Source organism: Diadema antillarum, unplaced genomic scaffold (genome assembly GCF_040938485.1).
Source record: "Diadema antillarum isolate AM-2024a unplaced genomic scaffold, OU_Dant_1.0 seq00000715_RagTag, whole genome shotgun sequence".
Classification (NCBI taxonomy): domain Eukaryota; kingdom Metazoa; phylum Echinodermata; class Echinoidea; order Diadematoida; family Diadematidae; genus Diadema; species Diadema antillarum.
Window position 1 is genome coordinate 113,520 of NW_027271619.1, and position 25,903 is coordinate 139,422.

The following is a 25,903-nucleotide window of genomic DNA, read 5'->3' on the forward strand; positions in this document are numbered from 1 at the left end:
TGGATATTGCGGGTATCAAATAGGGGATTTTTCAACATGACAAAGCCCAAAGTCATCGTGTTCTAATAAAAACAAACAGTCCGCCATGCTTAATTCTCCTTATCTGGGAACAACTTTTGACATGCCATAGTCATTATTCTTTGTAAGATTAAACAAATTAATTTGCATGGGAAATAATCATGTTCTCAACCTACAGTTTCCTGTGAAATAGTCTTCGTCACAGGATTATTTATGTCAGCTGATTGCAATGCTCTGCCACGTCGTATTCATATGACGTCACCTCCGTCCAATGGCTACACCCCCTTGTAAAAGTCGCTCAACATTATCTCTATGCTGCGCGATACTTACGGACGTACGCCCGTTTTCGCATTCGTACGTCCATCCCCCATCTATCCGTGTCAAGTACGCGCGCACACTGATCCCGTGTAAAATGAATGCGATCCTCGTAATGTATAGGCAGCCATATTGAAACTTCCTCGATTGAATACACCGGCGAAACTGAATAACCTTACCAATTATATTGCGTATTTGAAGGAGTTCAAGAAAATTTCTAGATCTTGTGGATTTACCCTGCCATGTCCACAATGAATCCCGAGTAGTAAGTATGAGTAAAATGGGATTGAAGGGCGATGAGTTCCTTGTTCGTTACTCATGTTTCTGATTGTGATGAATTCATGGAAATGAAACTGGCTATTGAATTGTGCATGATTTGCCATCTTTAACCGGTGTGTCTCGTGATTTCATGAACCAAAAAGGAGAACACTCCTGTTTGTTCCATAGGCCTACTGTGCGTTATTGATGAGGCAGGGTATAAATTAGACTACTTCCTTAACCTTTGGTCTTTCATTGTTATAGACAAGGTTGCCACAAGGATATGAAATGTAAAACTGCATTGATTGAGATTTCAACTCTGAGCCAAGTCAAGTGGTGCAAGCATCATGCAGAGCCTACTCTACACTCACTCCCAGCAGGAGAGGCGATAGCATGAAATCGAAAGATAGACCTATTTAAACGTTAGACCTAACATTTGTCTTATTCTAGTCAGTAAGTAGTTTAGGAGATCAGCATTCAAAGAATGTGCACTAAGTAAAAGGTTTGAAAAAAAAAGATGAGATGGTTGTCAATAAGAACAAGAGATTTATTTCTAACGTTACTTGTGTAGGAATATTGCAATTTTTTTTTTTTTTCAGTAATGAGCACCAGCCATAGACGTGTAGACCATGCATTCACAATGACACCGTTTCCTTGTCGTGTGCATGGTGGATTGGCATGGGTGTTCATTTAGTGATTTTCACGAATAAACATCTCTCCCATGAACATAATGATACGATATGGAATAATATCCTTGGCAGGGTGTATCGTCAAAGTTATTTCCTTCATGTTCATTCGAGAACAATCATTTTGTGTGTGTGTGTGTGTGTAAACTTGTCTGATAGACCCGTCTAAGTAGTATAGTAACTGTTATCTTGTAGATCAAACTTGAACTTTAGTGGAAGTACACTTGTATTTACACCACAGATGTCAAATTTGAGTTTACATTTATATACTGTGGTCCATATATTTAGCGAGTCTAAATTTTTGTGAATTGGGACTTGAACCTAACAATTTCGCAAGTGGTTAAATTCGCGATCCTGGAGTACAGTACTGAACGGAGGTTTACATGCAAGTCACATTCATTCACAAAATTCGCGAAAATGAAAACCTAAAATATTTGGCATATACAGTAGTCTTTTGACCAATGTTGCTGATATGAATAGAGAGCTCACATGACATCTGTAAAACATGATATATTCGCGGCATGAAATTTTCGCGAATTGGAGCTGACGGCCTTTTTCGTGGCATGAAAGTTTCGCGATTTGCCACTGGCATTTAATGCATATAGTGTACTGTAGACAAGAAATTTCGCGAATCTTGGCGCTCGCGAAATCCGCGAAATCAAAATGCACACGAACATTCCTCGTTTTACAGTAGTGAATGATTAAATAATCTCATACAACTTTATAGAATGGGTAGCGAGAATCATGCGATCTCATTGGTCAAGAACTGTGTGCAGGTGTGTGGATTTTCTACTGGCCACACACTGCCTCACAGTGGTTAACATGTTAATTGTTATTGCGCACTTGTAGCCAGAGTACGCGCACTTGTAACAAAGGTTTGCGCACTCAGTACGAGATGTCTGTTGGCTGAAAAATCATGCATCCAGTAATTACTGGATGCATGATTTTCAGGCTTTTGTCTATGGCAAGCCAAAATGAAATGCATCCATCAGGTACAATGTAACATGAACGAAAAATGGACTTTTGCCTCTTTGGCAAGAAAATTGTCCCCAGTCTATAACACAGATGACACACATGTCTTTTCGTGCGTCAGTCGGAATTTGTAGTGTGCATGCGGTAACTATGGAATTTAGCCTAAACCCACTTGGCTTCACCTCATGGGTTAAGCATTCCATAGTTACCTCATGCACACAATACCGACTGACACACTCGGACCTGTGCGTCATTTGTATACTGTTTTACTGAATTTGTTTACTGATCTCTTGCACAACTGCATTTTTATGAACATTGCTGATTTAATTCAATTTTAAAATCATGGTTTCTTGGTAGTGAAATTCATCCAAAATTTATTGTAAATTTATATAAGTTTTCATGCTATTTATTGCATATCAGTATACAAATGATGCACAGGTCTGAGTGCGTCAGCAGTAATGATGTGCATAAGGTAAGTATGGGATGTTTAACACATGATGAGGGGAAGCCGAGTGGGTTTTGACTGCCGGTAGATTCCATAGATACCACACTCGCACTATTCCTACTGATGTACGCAAAGACATGTGCATCATTTGTATTGTAGAACAAGGGATAAATTTCTTGTCTGAACTCCATTTTGTGATCATGTACATGTACACCAACCTGATGGCAAATCTACTGGATGCATTTTATCTTGCCTTGCCATAGATGTAAACCATGCATCCGGTACATGAAGCTATGCATCCAGTATTACTGTATGCATGGCTAGAACCGAAAGTACACATACTGGACAAATTTACTAGATGCATGGTAAGCTAGCCAATGGGCATCTCTTACTGGGTGCGTGAATGCTTGCTTAAATAGTGCGCAAATGCTTGCTACATGTGCATGATAACATAACATACTTACACTGTACAGTGGCTGTCATCTCTGAGGCAGCGTGTGGTCATTAAAAATCAACATAGCTCTTGACCCACGAGATCACAGAGTTTCCTCGACCCTTTGAGAGATTCAATAGCTTTCAAACCTAAAAGCGTAGTTCTGACCCGACATTGAATTATGTCCATTTCAAGTCACAAGGTTAGGTACTGCTTACAGTCCCACTCATAGTATTTGGTGTCTACATTGTACATGTACATGTAAACTGCCACAATTGCTTAGTCATCAATGACATCAATAATTTACATGTACTCAACTGCCGAAGTTGCACCCGTCTGTTCCCATGCGAATGTGCGTAGACTTTGTATGCACAGACTTAGACCCCGTTTACAGTGCCGGGCTTGGCCCGGGCTAAGTTCAAACCTTTCAATATTTTGTCGTAGTGGCGCTCTGCTTGTAAACAAATGACTCGCTGGTCACAATTTAGTATAGCATTTGGCCCAGTTTGCGTTTGCAGTGAGAAAAGGCCGGGCTCGGCTTCGGCCAAGCTACGGCCGAGACTACAAACTGTACCTCTAGAGCTTGGCCAAATGCGTGGCCGATTTTGGTACCACATTTGACCTTATGCGCGTTTACAGTAAAATGAAGGCCGGGCTTGGCTGCGTCCGAGCCCGGCCCTTTCACTCACTGTAAATGGGGTCTAAAAGATAGAAGCGAGGGTATAAACGTGTGTGTGTGTGTGTGTGTGTGTGTCCCACCTGCCTGTGGTGCAAAACAGCTCAGAGACAAGATGGCACGTTCTACAGCACAACCACTAAACTCCATCTTGCAGCACTTACATTTTGTGAAATGAAAGCTGTCTAGTGAGAAGACAATACTTCATGCATCAGAAGTGACAGTTGTAGAGTCATTTACATTGACATTGTTACTGTGTGTGACATGAAGCATAAGAAAGTTCATAAGGAAGATGTGGTGAAAATGCACAGAGATTTACAATGTGTGGTCCGCATGGTGTTGATTGCATCCTATTTACAAGTTTTTGTACATGTAGCATACTGTTTAGTACAAATGTAGGTCCCATGATCTTCTGCCTTCAAGACCCAGCAAATAAGCATAGAGCTGTGATTGGGTTTCATATACGTGGTATGCTACAATGTAGCTATATTATAGGTTTCATATATGTGACCATGCACCTCAAAACGAACATAAAGTCGCACACACTGATTTTGCGTAAGGACTGAAAATAAGTGAGATGGGTCAACCTAGCCGAACTTGACTTTTTCATATTTTCTGAAAGAGCGGGTCTTCTTTTACATTTTGCTAAAATTTGGTATCATAAAACGGGCAGGAAAGTGTGTTTTTTTACCAGTTTATATCGAACATTTTTGGAAAAATAGTGTGATTAGGTGTGTCTTTAGAATCCCTTTGTCATTTCTGAAAAACCTTGTCCACACTTTTCACTTTCAACTCTAATAACTTTTGAAAGGATAGTGCTACTGCTTTGAAAGTTGGCATTAGATATGGACAAAATGTGTTAATGAGGCATGCTTAATTTCAGTTTAATCTAATAATCCCTTCATTGTTATTACTCTGGTGGTTTACTTCCTGTTTTTTGTCCCATTCATCGCACAGCCAGCACTGTTTGGTAAAGATTAAGCGCTTGAATAGACACTACTTCAGAGCCTCTTTTCTCAGTTCACACTTTTCCTGATTTTGTGCTTTCTTTCCAATATTTAGATAGGTTAAGAGAGTCCATTTGATTTGAGTTATAGATCATTTTAAAGCTTAAAGTCTGTTCTTTCAGAATATGGTCTTATTTAAAAATTCATGTCTGGCGACTTTTTGTTTGTTTTGAGGTGCAGGGTCACATATCATGTATATAAGTATTGCAGTGTACACTGTATGTTTGTGGTTCAGTTGTAACTGATCGTAACATGCCTTTGAAACTTCAGTAGCTTGCAAGCATGCCAGCTGTTGAATTCACAGAGCAAACTGAGATTTTTTTTTTCCTACTGTGTGAATTTTGAAATCTCAATTTCCTACCTGCAACATTAGCCCTCAATATTTTATGTGTAATGATTCATACATGTTGCCATGAATATGGCTGTGTTGGGCTGGCACTTGACCCATCCGGCTCCCAAGGGGTTCTCTTTAGGCCCCTTGGTACTCCCAACATGTTTTGTGCTTTTCATGTTTATAAGGTTGGCATCCCTGCCTTTGTAGTAAGCACAGTGTATACCGGTACGTACAAAAGGTATAGACTAGGACTATTCCAAGGGACTTTTTTGAGTGGATAAATAGAAATGTAGTCTGCATTCTGCAATGAAGTTAGTCCAGTTCAGATATGACAATTATTTAGGGTTTTAATATTAGATCTTTGTAGCTCTCTGTCATAGGACCCAAGGACATTACAAGAATTATTTTTCCTGTTTCGAGTGTTTGTCTAATCCATCAGGAAATGACTTATGTACATTGTACAGTATATTCTATTATATGTGCCTTTATAAGTATTTCAATTTTTATATTGAGTAATGGGATTTTGGTGCTTGTGGCATACTGGCTAGTGGGTTTAGGGCATATCAAGGCAATTACCCCCTCCCCACTGCTAAATACTGGTTAGTGGTAGGATTAAAGATTAGGGTTACATGTAGTTTTAGGGTTGAGAGTTTGGCTGCGTTTATCTAAAAAACACTGTTCCAAACACGTTTTGAAACGTGATTGTCTCTCTCAAGTTAGGTAAACGCAGCCTTTGGGTTAGGGTTACTAGGATAAGGTTCAGGATTAATAGGGCCAGGGGAATGGTCTGAGGTATTTGCCTGGGGATAATTGCCCTAGACCTGGTTTAGGGCTCCCTGAAATCATCAGTACATTGTAGCTGTAGTAAGTACAGTTGTACTATGATGCAGAGTGCTGCTTGTTGGAAAAAAAAAAGTGCTCATAGGTCAGTATCTATTGCTGTGTAAATACATGTAAGTGATCCATACAGCTGTAGCCAGGGTACACACTTGTATGGCATTGTACCGTAATGTATGCAGAAATATTACACTAGTCATGCGGACTGTAAATGCTTTGTAGTCAATAGATGCATGTACACAGAGGCTAGTATACAAATGATGCACAGGATAGTAGTGCACTCGAGGGTATTTACAATTGCGAAACATGCACGAGGCGAAGCCGAGTGCATGTTGCACTACATTGTAAATACCCGAGAGTGAGCTACGCCTACACTAACGCCACGAAATAATCCTGTGCATCATTTGTTTTATAAAATGGGTCGAAAATTCGAAAACTAACATCATTTTTCAGCGTTTTTCACGTACCTTTGTGGGTCAAGACGTCCGAAGATGTTCGTCCCAAAATTTTACGCACGTCGCACTCGCGGAAGTCCCGCACATACAGTACAGTGTGTATAAGTATAATGGGGGGTTGGGTTTCCGGACACCCGCATGAAAACTTACTTATTTTACATAGAATATGCACCCTTTACCTTAAAGACTTGACAGGGTGGTCCACAACTTGAAATTTTAGCATGTTGCAAGCTCAGAATCTGAGAATATTGCAGAAATTGAATATGCCCGGAGCGCACACGATGAGTATGTAGTACGCAATATTTTGCTGCTTATCTCTCTTTGTGCTGCTTACATTCAATGTTCTCTCTCATGTTTTGCACACAAATGTCTAAAGTACCTGGTAGTTTGATGTTTCTTATGTTATGCACATGTTTTGCACATTTTTGAATACTTTTACTTTGAGCTTGTTGCAAATTCTTAAGGATGTTGCATAGCATGTTGCTGGCTTTTTAGGATGTTGCACAAGAATTTTAGCATGTTGCAGCGACATGCTAAAACCCCTCGTGGACCACCCTGCTTGATATAGACTCCTCATATAGGCCTACTAGACAACATACTCTGAAAACGGCGTGAGAATTAACCTGCTAAATCGTTGGATTTGCTCTTCAAAGTGACTCCATGTACGCGTCCGGTCCCATAACGCTTGGTCTACTGTACTGTACAAAGTGTACGTATAGTACAGTATACGTACGTACGCCACATAATATGCACAAGGGAAGACAGGCCGGCCGGCCGGCAGCCCAAACTAGAAGTTGTTTACAGGATTGACAGCGCGTACGCGTATGCATGCAATTCATCAAAGGAGCCGCCGCGCGCACAGACGATCGGCAATCTACCATAGGATTACAGGCAGTGCAGTTGTACTGAAGTAAAGGAAGGAGGTGTGTCTCATTTCAGCGCTTCCTATTGGCTACATTCTTGAACCCATTTTATAATGAATATTATGATTTTACTATTATCCAATGGCAGATTGCATACTGTAGTTCTCATGGTTTTCCTAGTGATGCTGTGTATGTACATATACTTGTACATGTATACATTCAGGTGCATACATGAAATGTTACATGCACATACATGTACATTGTACATTATGCCATACATGCAATTATGTTAAACATTCATATGTGTGTGCATGCACACATGCTTAGAGACAACTGTACACATTTTTATACCAGTGAAAGACAGTCAAAGCCTCAAAGTATACAAGTAGTTTGACAACAACAGCAACAAAAACTGTCATGTTGAAATGGGATTGACAAATTTCTGGTCCTGAAACAGTTTAAGCCTTCCTTTTTCCAATACATTTATCTACACATGACATTCTGTCATACGATTGGCCAAGAACATTTATGCTGTTTATATTTGAAAGTTTTCAAGAAGATGTAATTATTTCTGAGTGTGAAAAAAAAAAATCAATGTGCTAGAAGTATCAGTAAAAGAATTTGCACCTTTAGCAGTTTTGTTAGCTGACTAATTGTATAGATTCTGCCATGTATGCTATTGCTAACTATGGTAATGGAAGTGAATGCAATATCAGTCCCCCCCCCCCCCCTTAGTGATTTCTGACACAATACCTTTGCAGTGAGTCATTTGATAACTAGATACACATTATAGAAGAAATTGGAGAGGAGGACATTATATGGTACATTTGTCCCAATTTACATTAGGGTTCCAAGGTTACCCTGAGCTAAATTCAGCATTGAATAGTGTGCACATGCATATATTTGGCTTGCCATTTATTGACCCTTCTATTGTGGACACATTGAAATGTTGCACATTTCATACTACAGGTGACAAAAACTCTCTGTGGTCTCAGTGTCATTGCAGTTGTTGCTGATTGATGACCAAAGCGACATGTTATTGAAGTCAAGTGAACTTAGTACAGTACATGTACCAGTGGTACCTGTCTTTACAAAGATACGGATTATACATGTTCTGCATGTACAAGTACTGTATTGCTTGTGAGGGATAGTACTTTGATTGATCTCGGGTCATGAAAACTACAAGTTCACATCACTAGATTGCTGTTCTTTTTTTTTTGTGATCTTTATTTTGTTGATACACTGAGAGTGCAAAACATACAACATAGCAGTAGCAGCTAGTTTAGTCTGGCCATAAATGTACAACACCGGTGATACTCTATGCCATTAGCGCCTGCGACAATTGCGCTGGTCTTATTTTCTCCAAGAACATAGGGTTCTGGTAGGGACAATTGCTTCGGTCTAATTTTTTTTTCTAAGAACTTAAAGGGACTGTACAGTACTGGTTGAGGTGGGGATTCATGTTTTGAACATTCCTAAGTGAGATAATGAGAAACCTCTTATGAAATATGAAAGAGCATGTAATTTTAAGAAGGGTTGTGATAGGGTTTTAGGTTTAGTTTTGATGTGAGGAATAGGGTTTGGGTTTATATGTTAGTGTATAGAATTTATGTTTGGCATAGCGTGCAGATATTTCATGAGAGCAATTGTAGCAGGAGCAAATGTCATGGAATTGAATACAACAGCAGTTATTGTTAAGATGGATACCTTTTCATTTGTTTTTATGATTTTTTGTTCATGATTTTTTGCTCATTGTGAAATATCAAATTGTTGGCAGCAGCATGTGAAATGAGCTTTTTGGCTGTTGAGCCTTGAGGGTGTACCTAATCACATTTGATATTTCCTTGTAGACCACTCCTGCCAAGTACCCCGCAAAGTTCTTGGTAAACATATTACTGGAAAGAAAAAAAGAGCAAATATTGGAAATTAAGGATTGGTCAAGCAATTTCTGTTTCTTCATGGGTATGGAGCTTGGTGTATCATACTAGACATGCTTGTAGGTGAGATTTTCAAATACACAAAACGGACTGAAGACCTCATACACGTGTACACATCAAAGGTCTGCTGAGTGACACTTTATGAGTAATGTGTTGGTTTTTTTAAAAAGAATGTAAAGAAAAATAGTTCATTCTAAGGTCAGTTATACATTTTGGCCTATAGCAGCCTGTTTGGTCAGAGGGTACATAGTATGTATATTATAATGTTAATACAGCATAAAAAGAGGTTTAACATTTGTGTGGAAAAGTAGCATGCTAAAACTGCAATGGTGTACATTGTTAGTGCTAATCATTTGACAATCCAAGTGGTCAGATACATTAAGCCACATTGTTTTTTTTTTTTTTAATAGGAAATAGATCAAAAGTATGTATGGTTGCTAGCCATTCTTTTTCCAGTGTGTTAAGGGTGAATGTGACATGATAATATATATTATATATTTTGAGAGCATATTGACATCAGTGATTGTTTAGTAGGGCATATTTTCAACTCTTCTGTGAGCATAATATTTCATGATATAATATCATGCATTCTGATTCACTGATATTTTGCTTTTGGTAAAGCAGCTTTCAGATGGCAATTGCTTGGTTTGATGCAGTTAGCATTGGGTGTAGGGTGTAAATGTGAAAAGTGTAGCACAATTTATTTTCCCATGGGCCAATTTCACTTTTTTTTGTTGTTGTATTTGCAATAGAAATAGATTATCTAATTTTGTGGATGGGAATATTTATGTTCATATGTTGATGTTATCGTATTTGGGGGGGGGGGGAATATTTTGTCTCTACTTTATTGTAGCATGAAATTTGCAGCAGTTTCCACATTGTGAAATATTCCACAATTTCATTATCATGCTGCAGTTTCTTGAAGTGAAGTGATCCATCCATCTGTGTCATTAACGATTGTTGTGGTGGGTTAGTTATGGGTCAGCGTCCAGAGGATGTGATGCTGTGGTTTAATGGTCACTGCTTCCAGGATCTTGTATCGGTAAGAGTGACTCAGAGTCGTACACCGGGACAGGATGTACATTGTGACACAGATAGGCCTCTTTATCTCAAAAAGAGAAGAAAAGGGGGGGGGGGGCAAATATCAAGTGAGATTGTGGAACAAACATGTCCATACTTGGATAAATCTGTGCAAAAAGAGTGAATTGCAGTTTACAAAGTATTCTTCTTCTTCTCCCTTTGTAATACAGTCCACCAATGAGGTGTATTGTCGTACCTGTACTTTTGAGTGATGTGCGGTGTGCTGTGCAATTGTGAATTGCTCCATAAGAACTAAATACGTGCAAGTAAAAAAAAAAAAAAAAAAGTATGGGTGGAGATGAGGATTGGGCTTTCTTTAACTTTGTGTGAGATACCAAGAAACCACTTATGAAACAGTATGTAGAACATACCATTCTAAGAGGACTTCAAAAGTTGATTTGGTGGAAATCAGTTTTGAAATGGCTGAAACATCCAAAAACAAAGTAAAACAAAGTGATCATAATATACTGTAAGTTGGATTCCACCTTTTATTACGATTGCTCTTTCTGGATATCTCAGCCATTTCAAAACCGATTTTTATCAAATAAACATTGAATTCTTCTTGAAATTACATGCTTTTTCATATTCTATATTCAAAAGAGGTTTCTCATCATCTTACTGAAAAATGACAGAAACTTGAAGTTGGGTCTCAACCAAAATTGTACGATCCCTTTTACTCTCTGCCGTGCCGTAAGTGAAAAAAAGAATGCTGGTGTAGTGTTGATCATCGACAGCAATCAGCCTGAAAAAAATGCTTGTGATTGTATGCAAGTGTTCATGTGGAAGTGAATCATCCTGTGGAAGGTTGCATACTGTGATTTTCATCTGCTTTAAATTCAGCGTCATGCAATGTCTATTCATGAGCTGAAGGCCTTCCTGAAATATCTAGCCATAATTCGGACTGGTCTATGGCTGTCACTACATGTATACTGTGATAAGAAGCAGATCATACACATGTAGCTTGCTCGCAGAGACTACTATTCACACATTGTTTTGGATACCATTGTTTTGTTGTTGTTGTTGTTTTCCCTGTAGGATCTGGTTGATTATGATTGAAGGAGACTGGGAGAGTGTAAATTGCATGCTCTCTCTCCCAAGACATACAGTTGTAGATCAGGGAGCAATCGACTTGTTTCGTAGACTCGTAGGGACGGTGTTTTTCTCCTTAAATGCATTCTGGTTTTGCGCTTCGTGGTTGATTAGGGTTCACTTGAGTGGAGTGGTTTTTGCTATTTTTGAGGAGGACCTGTGACTCACAAGGCTGAGATTATTCGAGCATTCACTTTTCAGCCCCTCATTTCATATACTGCACAGTACCAGTAGCAGACCAACATGAAGCGTGTGTTGTAGATGTATGTATGTGTGTGTGTGTGTGTGTGTGTGTGTTGTGATGATCCATCTTGTTAAGCAGTCTGCCGTCTGATGGTTTGGTGATGATACAAACTCATGACCTTGTTTTAGATTAATGTAAATAATTTGTTTTGAGTGCAGTTCAGTTTTTGAAAGGTTACATCCAAACTATTCCAGCTGTGTTCTTTGTGTAGCACACACACAAACACACACACACACACACACGTAAGACATAAAAGAAGCCAAATATGTAACTACATCAATCTTCTCAGTGGCTGCTCAGTAGACAGTTCTGTATTATTAATGTCTGTTCTTTGATTTTATTTCTTTTTACCATACACAGTGACTACCTGTTCAAGCTTCTATTAATTGGCGACTCTGGTGTTGGAAAGTCATGTCTTCTGTTACGATTTGCAGTGAGTATCATTTATTTCTTTGTACAACTAACATGAATATGAATATTATAATGATTCTTGTTTATTATGAAGTGTTTTAAGAATTTATGTAAGTAATCTCTCAATGACCTTATGTATAAATTTACCATTAGTACTCTCTTTTGTAGATAAATGTAAGCTGTAATGCCAACCTCTGGGGATTAATTCTTTGTATTGGTCAATTTGATGTGCATTTAGCAAATTTGTCTCAATTTGAGATGGTCTGTCCCCTTGTAGGTAAAGTGTGCACAGCTGATTAATACTACACTTGAGGTCACTGATTGCTTTTGAGATGATATGGCCTGTATGGTCCTTATGAATGGATATGTTTTAAACTAAACTGATATCAATACTTACTGTATACGCTGAATATTTAGTGAGTTTCTGATTTTTGCGAACTGCAATTGTATGAGTTAGGTGCTATTCGTGAATTTAAAAACATGCTAAAATATTAACTGTGATCCCGACATGAATGTTACGTTCACGCATACATTTCTCCGTTCAGTGTGGTTCTCCGCAATAGCAAATGTAGCCATACGCAAAATTATTGGGAAGTCAAGATTTGTGAAAAGTTAAGACTCGCTAAATATATGGCATATATACAGTAATTAGACATATGTGTTGTCATTACTGTTTTGTGGGTGATATGCAATTAGACTGTTAACCCGTGTTCAGTAAGGATGTTGGCTCCAGCCGCCAATCTTTTCCCGGTCCCTGGGAAGATGTTTTGATGTGATATGAAACTCTCTTTGTGTGCATTTCTCAACCGAAAGCCATCCACTCAAAGACTGTAATTGGTGTAATGCAAACTTTGGCATTGTGTTCCAGAGCAGTGAGAGAGACTGCATCGTGAATCAGGAAACAAGAACCCAAGGTTTACAAATTATGAATCCATTTCACAGTGTGGTTCAATCTACTAGTATATTAAAGGGATGATATAGTATTGGTTGAGGTGAGGATTCAGCTTTTAACTTTTTGTGAGATACTTAAAAGCCACTTTATTAAATGTTCCAGAGCATACAATTCTAAGAGGAATTCAAAGTTTATTTGACGAAAATCTGTTTTGAAATGGCTGAGATATCCAAAAAAAAAAAGAAAAAGAGTAAAACAAAGCGATCCTAATAAAAGGTGGGTTCCTCCCTTTATTTTGATCGCTTTGTTTTGGATATATTAGCCATTTCGAAACCAATTTCTTCTTTTTTTTAAATATCAAAAAATTACCATAAAAAAACGTTGGAAACCTGAAGCCCCATCTCAACCGAAACTGTACCATTCCTTTAATGCTAAGATCAAAACATGCAAGCTTGGGAAGAGAAAAATCTCTGGGTCTTGTATTTGTTTCTATTTTGAATGTAAATGTTCATTCTGAAATGGATTCTTCGACTATTCTTGTATAGACGGAATCAATGCATTGCACAGCTATACATGATGTGATTTTTCTTGTCCCCTCTTAATTATGAACTACAGTAATTTGCTAACAAATATTTCTTCTGCTTTGCACTCAGGATGATACATACACAGAAAGCTACATCAGCACAATTGGCGTTGATTTCGTGAGTATGATTGCCGTCCTTCACATTCAGCATGATTTTGAGGGGCATACCAGGACATGCATGTAATTTATGCACCCTGTAGAACTCTTGAAAAAGGGCAGATGTAGGTAAACTGGTACATCTGTCACAACACTGCATTAGACAGTGGGTATGATGTCTTGTGTGTACACTGCAGTACACCTATGTGGTGTATTTGTAAATGACACACACAGGTTACAAAGACAGAGTTTATGGCAAGTGTGTGGGGCATATATGACTATGTGATATATGTATTACTGCCAATGCATGGCTGGACTGTGCAACAGGTGACTTGTTCTAGGTTATGGTTATCGGACGACGAAAGATTTATCTACTGTATCTCTAAACATGATTTTGAATGTTCTCTTCAGATTAGCTTTGTTCTTTTAAATTGTGCAAATTCGCATCATGTAGGTTCAGAATATGTTCACCAAATACTTATCGAATAATCTCTCTTTTATAGGTTAGGCTTTATAATTATGATTTTACCATGATCATGTTTCACCTCATAGGGGCTTCATTTTGAGAAAGTATGGTGGGAGCCTGCCCAAAAATGGACCAACTCCAGTTTTTAAGGGGTATCTCACTACATGAACATTGTACATCATTTGTTCAGTCCAAATGAATTTAGTTTTCCATCATGCTGCACTGAGAGTTTTTAGTGATATAGTATTTAGTAGTACCGATATATGCAGGACTGTTGGAGAAGTGTAAAAGTAAAATACTGTAGGAGACTGACCTGCAAGGAACTTGATTACCTGTAAAATTGATTATAGTACAACTACATGTACCATCAACAAACCTCCATTTTTAACATTGTCTATAGATATGTGTGTGTGTTTGCATGCATGTGTATTAACCCTATATTTTGAGGATGAGTGACTTAAATTGAGTCCATGTAGATTAGGACAAAGTATGAAAGAGAGAGAAAGCAAAAAGAAAAATATTGTAGCCATATGATGCAAAGAGCCAGCAAATTCTTGAGCAACCTTGTGTGAAACTGCAACTGCCATTATTCTGGATTCATAACAACTGTGCCTTTTCTTGATAACAATACTTTTTGCACTTCAAGTTTCTCCACTTGATGGTATATTAAAGGAAGTAGTATCCCCACATGTGGGGGTAAAGAAAATGGAAAAGGACAGCAGCAAATTGAAATATTTGATTACTTGTATTCAGCGTGATGGGGATTATTCCCATTCTTTCTCTCTCTTGTTTGTTTTGTTTTGTTTATTCATGTAATATGAACTGACAGCAATTCAAAATCTAGGGAGTGGTACATGGGGGTACACAGTGTCAGATTTGTTGTAAATTCTAGAGACAGGTTTAGTTGTGCCTTGTATTGGGCTGTGTTGTCCAGAGGCAGATCTCATCTCAGACATTAAAAATTCATTCCTAACAAAGTGGCAGCAGCTGCTTGAATTCAATAGCAATTTAGCAAGCCATGTGCGTACTTGTGGTGGAAATGATGATGCGAATTCTTTAAAAAAAAAGGAAGAAATTGATTTGATCAATTGTTTTTCTCCAAAGTATTTATGTGAAAGCCTTTGCTTTGAAATCAGCCGGCTACAATTTGTAACTCACACATTCAAATTTATGGCCACCGTAGTTTTCCTTTGAGGATGTACAATCAAACTGTTCAATCCACCTGTAGATATTCAGTGTATTTCAGTACTTTGAATCCACTTTGTATGCTCTACTTGTCGCTATATCAGGCAAGCCTTCCAACAGGCTTTCATGTTGTCAGTCAGGATCAACCTTTACGTTAAAAGTCTGCATAGAATTTGAATATTTCTGTTTATCATGGTCTACTGTTATGAGAATTGCTCTGATGATTTGCATTACTGTTATTATCCTTTTGTTTTCCCTTTCCAGAAAATACGAACCATAGAGTTAGACGGCAAAGTTATCAAACTACAAATAGTAAGTATATGTCATTCTTTATGTTTGCTGCAGTACCTGCATTATGTAAAAGCTGCAACTACAATTGTATATTAACAGAAACAGAAACAGTCAAAAGTTGACACTGGAGGAGGCGATTCTGACCATGCAGTGAATATTTAAATTCCTGTTTTGCCAGCAATGTGATTTGCTGAACCGTGGGTACAACAGACTTGGTCGAAGAATAGTGCTGTATGAAAGCAACTACCATGGTCATATGGATATGTCGGACGATGTAATTTGAGCAAAATTAATGTGTGTTTTGCTGAACTGAATATTCGGCCATAGCGACATGCTGCAGGTAAATTGCAGTAGCTAGTCACACCAAGCTCTCTCTCTGTGATTTGCGCGTGCATGATTTATTCTGTTTGAATGTGCAGTGTGCTGTGTGATGTGACTTCGGTGCGGGCCAGGGAATGTGAATAGAAATCTTCTTCAGGGACACGGCCGAGATTGGAAGTTGATTACCCGTCTGTTGTCTTACCCTCCTTCACATGCACTCTTTTCCCTCTCTCTCTCCCTTGATTATTGAGATTGAGAAGCCATTCTGGTCTCTTATGACATGTGTGGTTTATTCCTCTTTGTTTTAGCACATGTGGTATTCTGCCTAGATGTCATGATACCTGGCAACTGCAGTTCTTCAGCCCTAGGCTGTTAAACCAGATGCTAATCCTAATCCCTTACCCTAATCTTAATCCCCACCATTCTGGTTCTGCTATAAGCTGAATGGGAGGATGTGCAAACTACTTGGTAGTATACTAGAAGGCCGTAGTTTACAGTTCAGCCAGCGATCAAGTTCCCCCTAGATCGCGATCACGGGCGATCAGTGATCGCATACGCGATCATTGATTGTATGCAATTCGTCATACAATCAATTGATTGCGACATATCGCGTATGCAATCACTGATCGCCCGTGATAGCGATCTAGGGGGAACTTGATCGCTGGCTGAACTGTATATTTACCTACAAGGTGTTGATGGTTTACTTGATATTAATAAGAAAAGCATATAGATAGAGATCATAGGGGGGACTTTATATATGTCAGATTGAAAATGGATGTTTGCATCCCAAATATAGATTTTTAAGTCGCATACACTGGTTGTAGGTCTCTTCTATGTTGTAATTATATGAACCCTCAAATACCATCGACAGACATCTCTTGCAGTTCAGTTTGTGAGGAAATTAAGTTATGTAACCCATGGTACATTTATTTCCAGACAGAAATGAATACAAGCTATTCTAGCTACTGAAATCGATTGCTCTGTTACTGTTACTGTTACTGTTACTGGGTTGAAAAAGCATGATGGAATTAGAAAATGTTTCCACCAATTAATTAATGACAGCATTCTACAATTTAGGCATGAGAATTTGTCGCGAGCCATCCATCGACAGTATTAGGGTCATCTGAAAGCAAACAAAGTATGCCTGTGTCTACTGTATACAATGTTGTGCATGCTACACACCAGATGCAGCTGACAATGATCTACATACAAATAAGCGTCCCTTGTATCTTTATGTACTATATCTGTGTGTGTGGTTGAGGATATGATTCTGTTTTACGGGAGGCAAAGCACATATGTTATGAAGTGTCCTGTCATGATGGATTTCTGTTGCAACTGTGCAGTATAATTGTGAATAATGCACACTCAAGTCACCAGTGATGCTTTGTACATGCACTTCTGTATGGCAAAGGAGACTGCTCAACGTTATAATCTCTATATAACTGCTACCATATGCATAATGAGGTGCCTAGCACGTCAGATTTCAGCATAATTTGTCTTTGAGGGTTCATTTTCATGAACACTCTGTGCAAATTGGCACGGAGTCACTTCCCGTCCCTCTCTGTACATGTCATCAAAACTGACGTGTGGGTGATATTCACCGCTGGGACATTTGCTGATTGAGAAATAGCAGATCCCGCTGGCATCGTTGCATCGTTGCATCCTTGGGGCACTGTCAAATCGAGAGTATTGTCTTCCTCAATGCAAGGTTTCATGTCTGATTTATTTCATGTAAATCATCCTTGCACGTCAGTTTGCCAGACTGCTATTACTGCACACATCACATGCATCACACACACATCATAGACAACCACACAGACACACCACAGACACAGACACAGACATACACACACACACATACACACACACACACACACACACACCACAGACAACCACAGACACAGACACACACATGCATACATACACACATCAGTCACACATCACATGCACATCAGACACACACACACACACATACACACACATGCCCCCTTTTCACACTTGATGCTCTCGCAGAAAAGAATGAATGTTAGTTTAAATGTATCGCTTCACAGGATCGCAGATATGAGTCATTGTTATGCTGTGAAACGCTCTTGGTAATGTTTATTAGATGATTTCCAAGCACATCCATGTGCTTGGCTTTGTTAAAATGTCACAAGGAATTCACAGGAGTTTAAGTTCACACATACTTGTACTTTATAACTGGGACAAGGTAGTGCAAAGGTGAGCCAACTGATGCATCCCAAACCAAGTACCAGAAAAATGCAAGAAAGGAACTGCACATCAGCCTAGGCATGCAAATGTAAACACGTAAGTAGGGAATACTTGCACTTTCCTCTGAAGTGCATTTAGTTGTGAGTTTGTCAAGATAAAAAGGGAACAAAGACATAGGGACTGCGTTGCCATGATAGGCCATAATATGAGCAGGAAAATGTCAGGGTGAATTACATTAATAGTTTCTATACAAGATTGGGCTTGATGCCAGGCTTTGCCAGTATCACAGAGTATTAGTGATGATTTATTTAGATTATGTCAAGGAATATATATATTCAAAGGATTACAGTGCCTCAGGCTGTATTGAATACCTGGAAATGTCTGAAGTTTTGACGGAAAAGTCACTCATATTCTGAAGTTTAATCAAATTTTGTCAACCTAATTAGATTCTTTGACTTATAACTGGCAGAGCCTTTGTCAAAACAGTATTTCAGTCTTTGCATCATGTTAGAAAATAGACATGTAAGTTTAAAAAAAAAAAGAAAACACCAAACAAACAAAACAAACAGAGAGCAAGAAATACATTTTGCATGATCAGCATTTCTGATGACCTAAATAATTTCCATCGAAGGGCTGCTTGGAGAAGCCAGAATTGGTTTACAGAAATTAGACTGAACTTGAGGAGTATCGTCATCCTGCTGCGGCAAGCAAGAAGGAAGTTTGACCACGTAATTCACGGGGATGATATTGCAAAGAGCCTTTACTGTTGTTTGATCTACGGAGTTTTCTTTCCACTCATGTTGTGGTCAGGTCACACTGGCGTTTCAGCGAGTATTATCAGAGCCAATATGGTGGTGCGGCCATCTTTCTTGATTGGCTTGTGTATGTGTGGTGTGTGGGTGTGTCTGTGTGTGTGTGTGTCTGTGTGCATCTCTGTATCGTAGTCATGTGTTTTGTGATTGTTGTTCTGGCTATTGTAAGGGATACAATCACCCTAAGTGAGTTAAAGGACAAGTCCACCTTCATATACACAAGGATTGAGAGAATGCAGCAATATTAGTAAAACACATCAGTGAAAGTTTGAGGAAAATTGAACAATCCTTTCAAAAGTTATGAAATTTTTAAGTATCTGCTCAGTCACTGCTGGATGAGAAGACTACTACAGTGTATGATGTCACATGCGTACAACGATATAAGGAAAATAAAAAGAGAATTTCACAAAACTTTACTTTTTGAATAAAGTCACATTTCTTCGACTTGTTACTGACGTATGTTAAGGGTAATATTATTCCCCCTGCCTTCTGAAAGAGAGAAGTCGAGTGTTCTTTTGCTGTGCGAGAAAAATGGAAATACGTTGAATTTTCTTTATTCTTTCTTTATATCGTTGTACACATGTGACATCACAAGCTATAGTAGTCTTTTCATCCAGCCGTGAATGAGCAGAAACTTCAAAAATTCATAACTTTTGAACGGATTGTCCGATTTTCCTCAAACTCTCATTGATGTGTTCTACTAATATTGCTGCATTCACTCAACCCACACGTCTAAGAAGGTGAACTTGTCCTTTAACATGACATCATCGAGGTTTGCTTAAACTGTTGTGGGATGCAGTATGGTGCTAAAATGGGGTTTGTGTAATATGCGACTGCAATATTCGGAAACATTCCTCCGTACAAGGAAATTGAATCAGATACTGTATGAGATGAATATACCAATCATGGTCTGCTTTTCCATCAACACAATATGATAATCTGGCAGCAGCTTGATCTGCACTTGTCATCATGTATATTTGACTGATGCTTCAATGTAATTTTTTTTTCTCCCATTTTCTTCACTTTTCAGTGGGACACAGCAGGTCAAGAAAGGTTCCGAACCATCACATCAAGTTACTATAGGGGAGCACATGGAATCATCGTAGTGTATGACGTCACAGATCAGGTAAGATTGCTCTCTTTTTGATTAGGCTTGTCTGCTATTATACAAGTGTAAAAAAATCAGGGTTTTTGGTTTGGTGTATTTCTGCATTCAAACAAATCCAAATTCAAACCCAAATTCCAAAAATGCAAACAATGACAAATGCAGGGAACAGCATAAAATATCAGAAGTATTACACAAGTAGAAATATACAGTGTATAGGAAATAGTAAAATATACCAAACAGATGTAAAACATACAGATAGGATTAGAAATATATGATAAATAAATAAACTAGAAAAGCACTCTGAGAGCGCAGACCTTCGCCAAGCATGCAGCTCATTTCCACTGCTGATCTTGTTCTTCCATAGAGATATCAGTGATTTCCACCCATACGTACTTATAGCATTGTGTGCTAAAAGTCGCCCGATTTCCCAATATAGAAGCCTTTGTTACGTCATAAACCCACAGCTGCACGGCGCGCCTCGCCCTAGCAGAAACTGGAGCACGCACTTTAGTGCGCGCATGCAAACCTCAAATGCGCGCAGCCTGAACTCCCAAGTTCATTGACCCTACCTGCCAAAATATCAAAAATCCTTCATAAATTCCCAAAAAATTCTCGGATCAATACCAAAAGTTAATCGTCTGTTACTTGTGTCATTCTAAACCTTTCCTGCAAGTTTCATCCAAATCCGTTCACTACTTTTTGAGTTATTTTGCACATGGACAAACAAACTAACTAACTAACTAACTAATGAACAAATAAACAAACCAACCAACGGTAAGGAAAACATAACCTCCTCCCTTGGCGGAGGTAATAAATATATGTATACATTATATATATATATTTTTTTTATACCCCCGCCAAACGAAGTTTGAAGGGGGTATATAGGAATCAGCGGACGGTCGGGCGGTCGGTCGGGCGGTCGGGCGGTCGGTCCGTTGCAAATCTTGCGTCGCGAACTACTTCCTCAGTTTTCAACCGATTCCCATAAAACTTGGCACAGATGTGTGCCTTGGGTTGTAGATGTGCAAGACGTATTTTTTGACAGTACCCAAAAGTATGTTGCCATGGTAACGGCATATTATGGGCAAAAATGGGTACAAATCTTGCGTCGCAAACTCCTCCCACAGTTTTTGATCAATTTTTATGAAATTAGGTACAGATGTTCATCTGAATATGTTAATGTGCAAGACACATATTTCCGCAGTGGCAAAAAGTGCGTTGCCATGGTAACGGCATGTTATTGGTAAAATATAGGGCAAAATGCTTCATGGCAAAACTGCTTCATCAGTGTTCTTCCAATTCTCATGGAATTCATATTGAATGTTTGTCTTAGGATATAGGTCAGCATGACACATTTCTTGACAGTGACAAAAAGTATGTTGCCATGGTAACAGCTCACATATTATGAGCCAAAATGATGGAAAATTTTGTGTTGCAAACTACTTCCTCAGTTTTTGCCCAATTTCCATGAAACTTGGTACAGATGTGTGCCTTTGGTTGTAGATGTGCAAGACGCATTTTTTGACAGTACCCGAAAGTACGTTGCCATGGTAACGGCATATTAATGGCAGAAGATCAAGGAAAGATCTTGCGGATTTAACTACTTCCTCAGTTTTTTGACCAAAGCTTATGAAATGTGGCACACACCTTGATCTTGGTGGGAAGATGTGGAAGACATATTTTTCGGACGTGTCGGAAGCTGCGTTGCCATGGTAACGGCATATTAATGGTGGAAGATCAAGGAAAGATCTTGTGGATTGAACTACTTCTTCTATATTCGACTGAAGCTCATGAAATGTGGCACACACATTGGTCTTGGTGGGAAGATGTGCAAGACATATTTTTTGGACGTGTCGGAAGCTGCGTTGCCATGGTAACGGCATATTAATGGTGGAAGATCAAGGAAAGATCTTGTGGATTGAACTACTTCCTCAGTTTTTGACAAAAGCTTATGAAATGTGGCACACACAATAGTCTTGGTGGGAAGATGTGCAAGACATATTTTTCGGACGTGTCGGAAGCTGCGTTGCCATGGTAACGGCATTTAAATGGCAGAAGATCAAGGAAAGATCATTCCTTGGGTAAGACTGTCGTCACGGGGCGGGGGTATTAATCATCTTCAGTGATATTTCTAGTTTTCTTCTTAAATGAGGGGTAAATGAGAGAGATGATTGAATGCAGGAGGCTGCCATCATGAGCTGGTAGGTTGGAAATGGATTGGACCTCATGGGTAGAGAACTCACTCAAATTTTGTCCATTGGCATGCTGTTTTTGTCTAGCTCCCACAGTATCATTTCCTAGTGTCTGCCATTGTTGATAGCACACATGGGATCTTTCACAGCATGCCACTAGGCATGTTGCCTGGCAGGGCTGTGTGGACTAAGGTAATTTGGCACGGGGGCAGAAGATTTATAGTGTGGGATTACATTTGCAGTGTCATGTCTAAGTGGGCAGGGACCTCAAAAGTAGGGAGTGGATTGTGTCATGGCTTCAACGTTGCTTTGTTGCTGAGCAAATGATATGCAGTCAACAGAGAGAGAGAAAAAATTTGCTCTGCCTAGTACATTATGTAATCAAGGTGGTTGTCATCTTCTGGACTGTACATTGTATGTAGCCATTATTTAGTCATGTACCCATATAATTGGCATCAGTGTGATTTATAGTTACTGATATGATTATGAAGCAAATTGCTTTGTCAATTTCAACTGTCCCTTTCATTGTTGTGCCTCTGCAAGAAAATTGCCTGAGGCAATATTTTTTGTGTTTGTTTTTAACTGATTTATACATTGTAAGACTTTTAAGGGAGATGAAACGGTCCCCTGGGGACCGTTTCATGAAACTTTCTGTCAGTGATTTACACTGACAACTGTTAAAAGCTACTGAAATCCTTGCGTCTGATTGGCTGATAGCAAATTTGTCGGTGAAAACCTCCGACGAACTCGTTGATGAAACGCCCCCCAGGGGGATGTTTCATCAACGTTTGTCGGCACTGACAACTTGAATCACCATAGTAACAGTCAGTGATCAGAGCATCTCAGCCAATCAAAACCAAGGATTTTGCTGAAATTGGTCGATGCCGACAGTTGTCGGCGCTGACAAGCGTTGATGAAACACCCTCCAGGTGTCAAAGGGCCGGAAAAAAAAAGAAGGAAAAAAAAAATCTGCCCAAATGCTATGGTCAATGCAAGTTGTTGAATTTGGTACACAAATGTATTGGTATGGGACATTTCTTTCTGTCGATGTTTGGTGAAATACAGTAAACATCAGGTCAGTTGTGGTCAAATTCTGAGTTTCAGTGGAAGATTCTGATGGGCCTGCTTTTTTTTTCTCTCTCTCTCTCTCAAACATGGTACATCAGTGGTTGGCATAGTTAAATACTGATGTTATTTAGGTTTATATCGTAGAACTTATTTGTGTGAAATGGTGTGCATATCATAAGCATCATGATTTTTTAGAAAAGTACAGTAGTTGATACAAAAGTAGCAGAACACATTCCACATGTGTTATGAGCCTCCGTCCCATTGGTTCATTGCTTTCAAATCAAATTACAATAAAATATATACGATACATATCAAATATCTACAGAGCAAGGGTGTTTAGTGTTGAAACAATTTCAGTCTGGAGTAGCGATTTACATGTGTAGATTATATAGATATTTGTTGTATTAGTTTGTCCGTGTGCAACAAGTTTCTTTTCTTCTGTACTCGGTGACTAATAGTTTTGTGGACGTGTCTCTATAGTGTTTTATTTCTTCTTTCGTGTAGGAATCATTCAACAATGTCAAACAATGGCTACAAGAAATTGACCGGTATGCGTCAGAAAACGTCAACAAGCTCCTCGTAGGTAACAAGTGTGATCTCACCACAAAGAAAGTTGTCGACTACACGACAGCCAAGGTAAGTGACGTGTGTCCCACTCATCTCCAGTCTTCATGTCTCTTTCATGCTCTTGATATTATGTTTTAAAAGGAAGTTGTTATTAAAAAACAATGGCATTATTAGACAACAGCATATTCAAAATGTGCGCAGTAATGGATGTAAAAGAAAGTCGTTTATAGCCGTTTGAATGTCAGAATCAATCTAGGGTGGCTTCTCATGGGCTTTTTCGATGTAGCAATCATTTTGGAATGACAACAGCATGTTTGTAGTGTTCCTTTTTGAGATCTTGAATACAAAGAGCCTGAGGTATTATAGCTATATCATAGGTGCATGGGAAGGTTAGAATTCCTGCCTAAAACTTTGGATTTATTGATAACTGATGAATTCTTTATGGGAAGTAATGAACCAATAATATTAACCTTCACCAAATTCAACTAGAAGGCCTTTCATGAGTTAGGATGACCTTACAGAGAACCTGAAGAATATTCCAACTAGATTGGTTATGACTTAAAAGTATGTGATCGCCCAGCTCAAAATCCACAAAAAGTAGACCAAAATGAATTTCTGTTTTTCTACATAATGAAAAAGAGTAGGCTCTCAGCTTAATGATATTGAATTGTCAAAATTGGACCATCCTGACCCATTAAAAATGTGATTGGAATAGGAGAAATATTAAGAGGTGCTGTTTCATAGAAAAGGGGGAAAAGAGGGTTTAAAGATTAGGGTCACTCAGGCTTGCTGTGCAGAGTTGTCAATGGGAAAAAAGTATGGTCCAGAAAAAATTATAATTTCTCAATTTTAGTTTTGTTTTAAGCCACCAAATTTTGACAGTAGGTAGAAAAAGATTACTCTCTCGGGTAAGACAAATTTAAAGTTTGGGTCATTCAACCCAAATTACATTTTTTGGACCATTACAGAGAATCCTAATCTGTGACTTTTTGTGTGTTTTGAGCTGGGTGGTCATATACGTGTATACAGTTTCCACTGTCCCCTTTTCCACCCCCTCATTGTTGCTTTCCTATCTTCTCCAAACCCAAATTAGGAATATGCTGACCAGCTGGAGATCCCCTTCCTAGAGACCAGCGCCAAGAACGCCACCAACGTCGAGCAGGCCTTCATGACGATGGCCGCCGAGATCAAGAACAGGATGGGACCCGGCAGCGTACCCTCGGACAGCAGACAGGACCGCATCAACCCCAGCACCACGCCGGTCAAACCAAACAGCGGTGGCTGCTGCTCTTAATACTACAACCCCTACTACTTCTCCTTCTACTACTACTATCCCTCCTTCTCTCCTCTTTTTGTTTGATTAGCTTCATTGCACTTCTGAATAAGAAACAGAAATTGTTGGAAAATGAAGGGGAAAAAAAGCAAAAACGAAAAAAGCTTTGTATGTATTATTTTCCTCTTCCCACAAGGATCAAAGTCATTGTTGTATAGCTTCACAGAAATGACATCACCCAAGACTAAAGCCAGTTTGTCAGTTGTTTCCCATGTTAATAGACATATATTTGTAAGATTGTTCACTGTAATTGTGGGTTGCCTTTCACTTTTTTTTTTTTTTTTTTTTTGGGGGGGGGGGGGAGAATGGACGGTTGCTCTGAGGGATATTTGAAGGCCCTGTGACATATTAAGTTTGTGCTGTACATGGTTTCACAGGCAACCAGTAGGGAACATTTGCTGATTCTTGTCGAGAGCGTGATGAAGTCCTCCTGATACAAGATGTGTGGTCAAGTGCAAATCTTTGAGCAGATTGACGTCTGGAGACCCGTATCCAGAAATCTTTGTTGCTGCATGGCGATTAACTTCACAATCCGTGTGGAGTGTACATATCTGCTGCGTGTCGGCACGGTGGAATGCGAACTTGGTTGAAGAGTTCAGAGCACTTTGCAATAGAGGACTTTCTTTTCCGTCACTATGTTCCTTCATCAGATGAAGGATTTGAAGAGGCATTTTTCTCATTAAAGTTCTACAATGCTCACGTCTTCAAGGGACTTCAT

General features: G+C 39.0%; 1 protein-coding gene across 1 annotated transcript; it reads left to right on the forward strand.

The window, feature by feature from the left end:
- The first annotated feature begins 440 nt into the window (after positions 1–440).
- Positions 441–25,426, forward strand: LOC139737923 (ras-related protein ORAB-1). Its single transcript, XM_071648590.1, has 7 exons — positions 441–598; positions 12,010–12,082; positions 13,606–13,653; positions 15,547–15,594; positions 19,948–20,043; positions 23,790–23,921; positions 24,946–25,426. The coding sequence occupies exons 1-7, from the start codon at positions 576–578 to the stop codon at positions 25,144–25,146; spliced, it is 621 nt and encodes a 206-aa protein (XP_071504691.1). The 5' UTR covers positions 441–575; the 3' UTR covers positions 25,147–25,426.
- The last annotated feature ends 477 nt before the right edge of the window (positions 25,427–25,903 follow it).

What these genes read in the sequence shown, in the direction of transcription:
- LOC139737923 (XM_071648590.1), top strand. Translation starts at nt 576, where the DNA reads ATGTCCACAATGAATCCCGAGTA. An exon ending in GCACAATTGGCGTTGATTTC is followed by an intron (nt 13,654 to 15,546) that starts GTGAGTATGATT and finishes TTCCCTTTCCAG; the next exon opens with AAAATACGAACCATAGAGTT. An exon ending in AAGTTATCAAACTACAAATA is followed by an intron (nt 15,595 to 19,947) that starts GTAAGTATATGT and finishes TTCACTTTTCAG; the next exon opens with TGGGACACAGCAGGTCAAGA.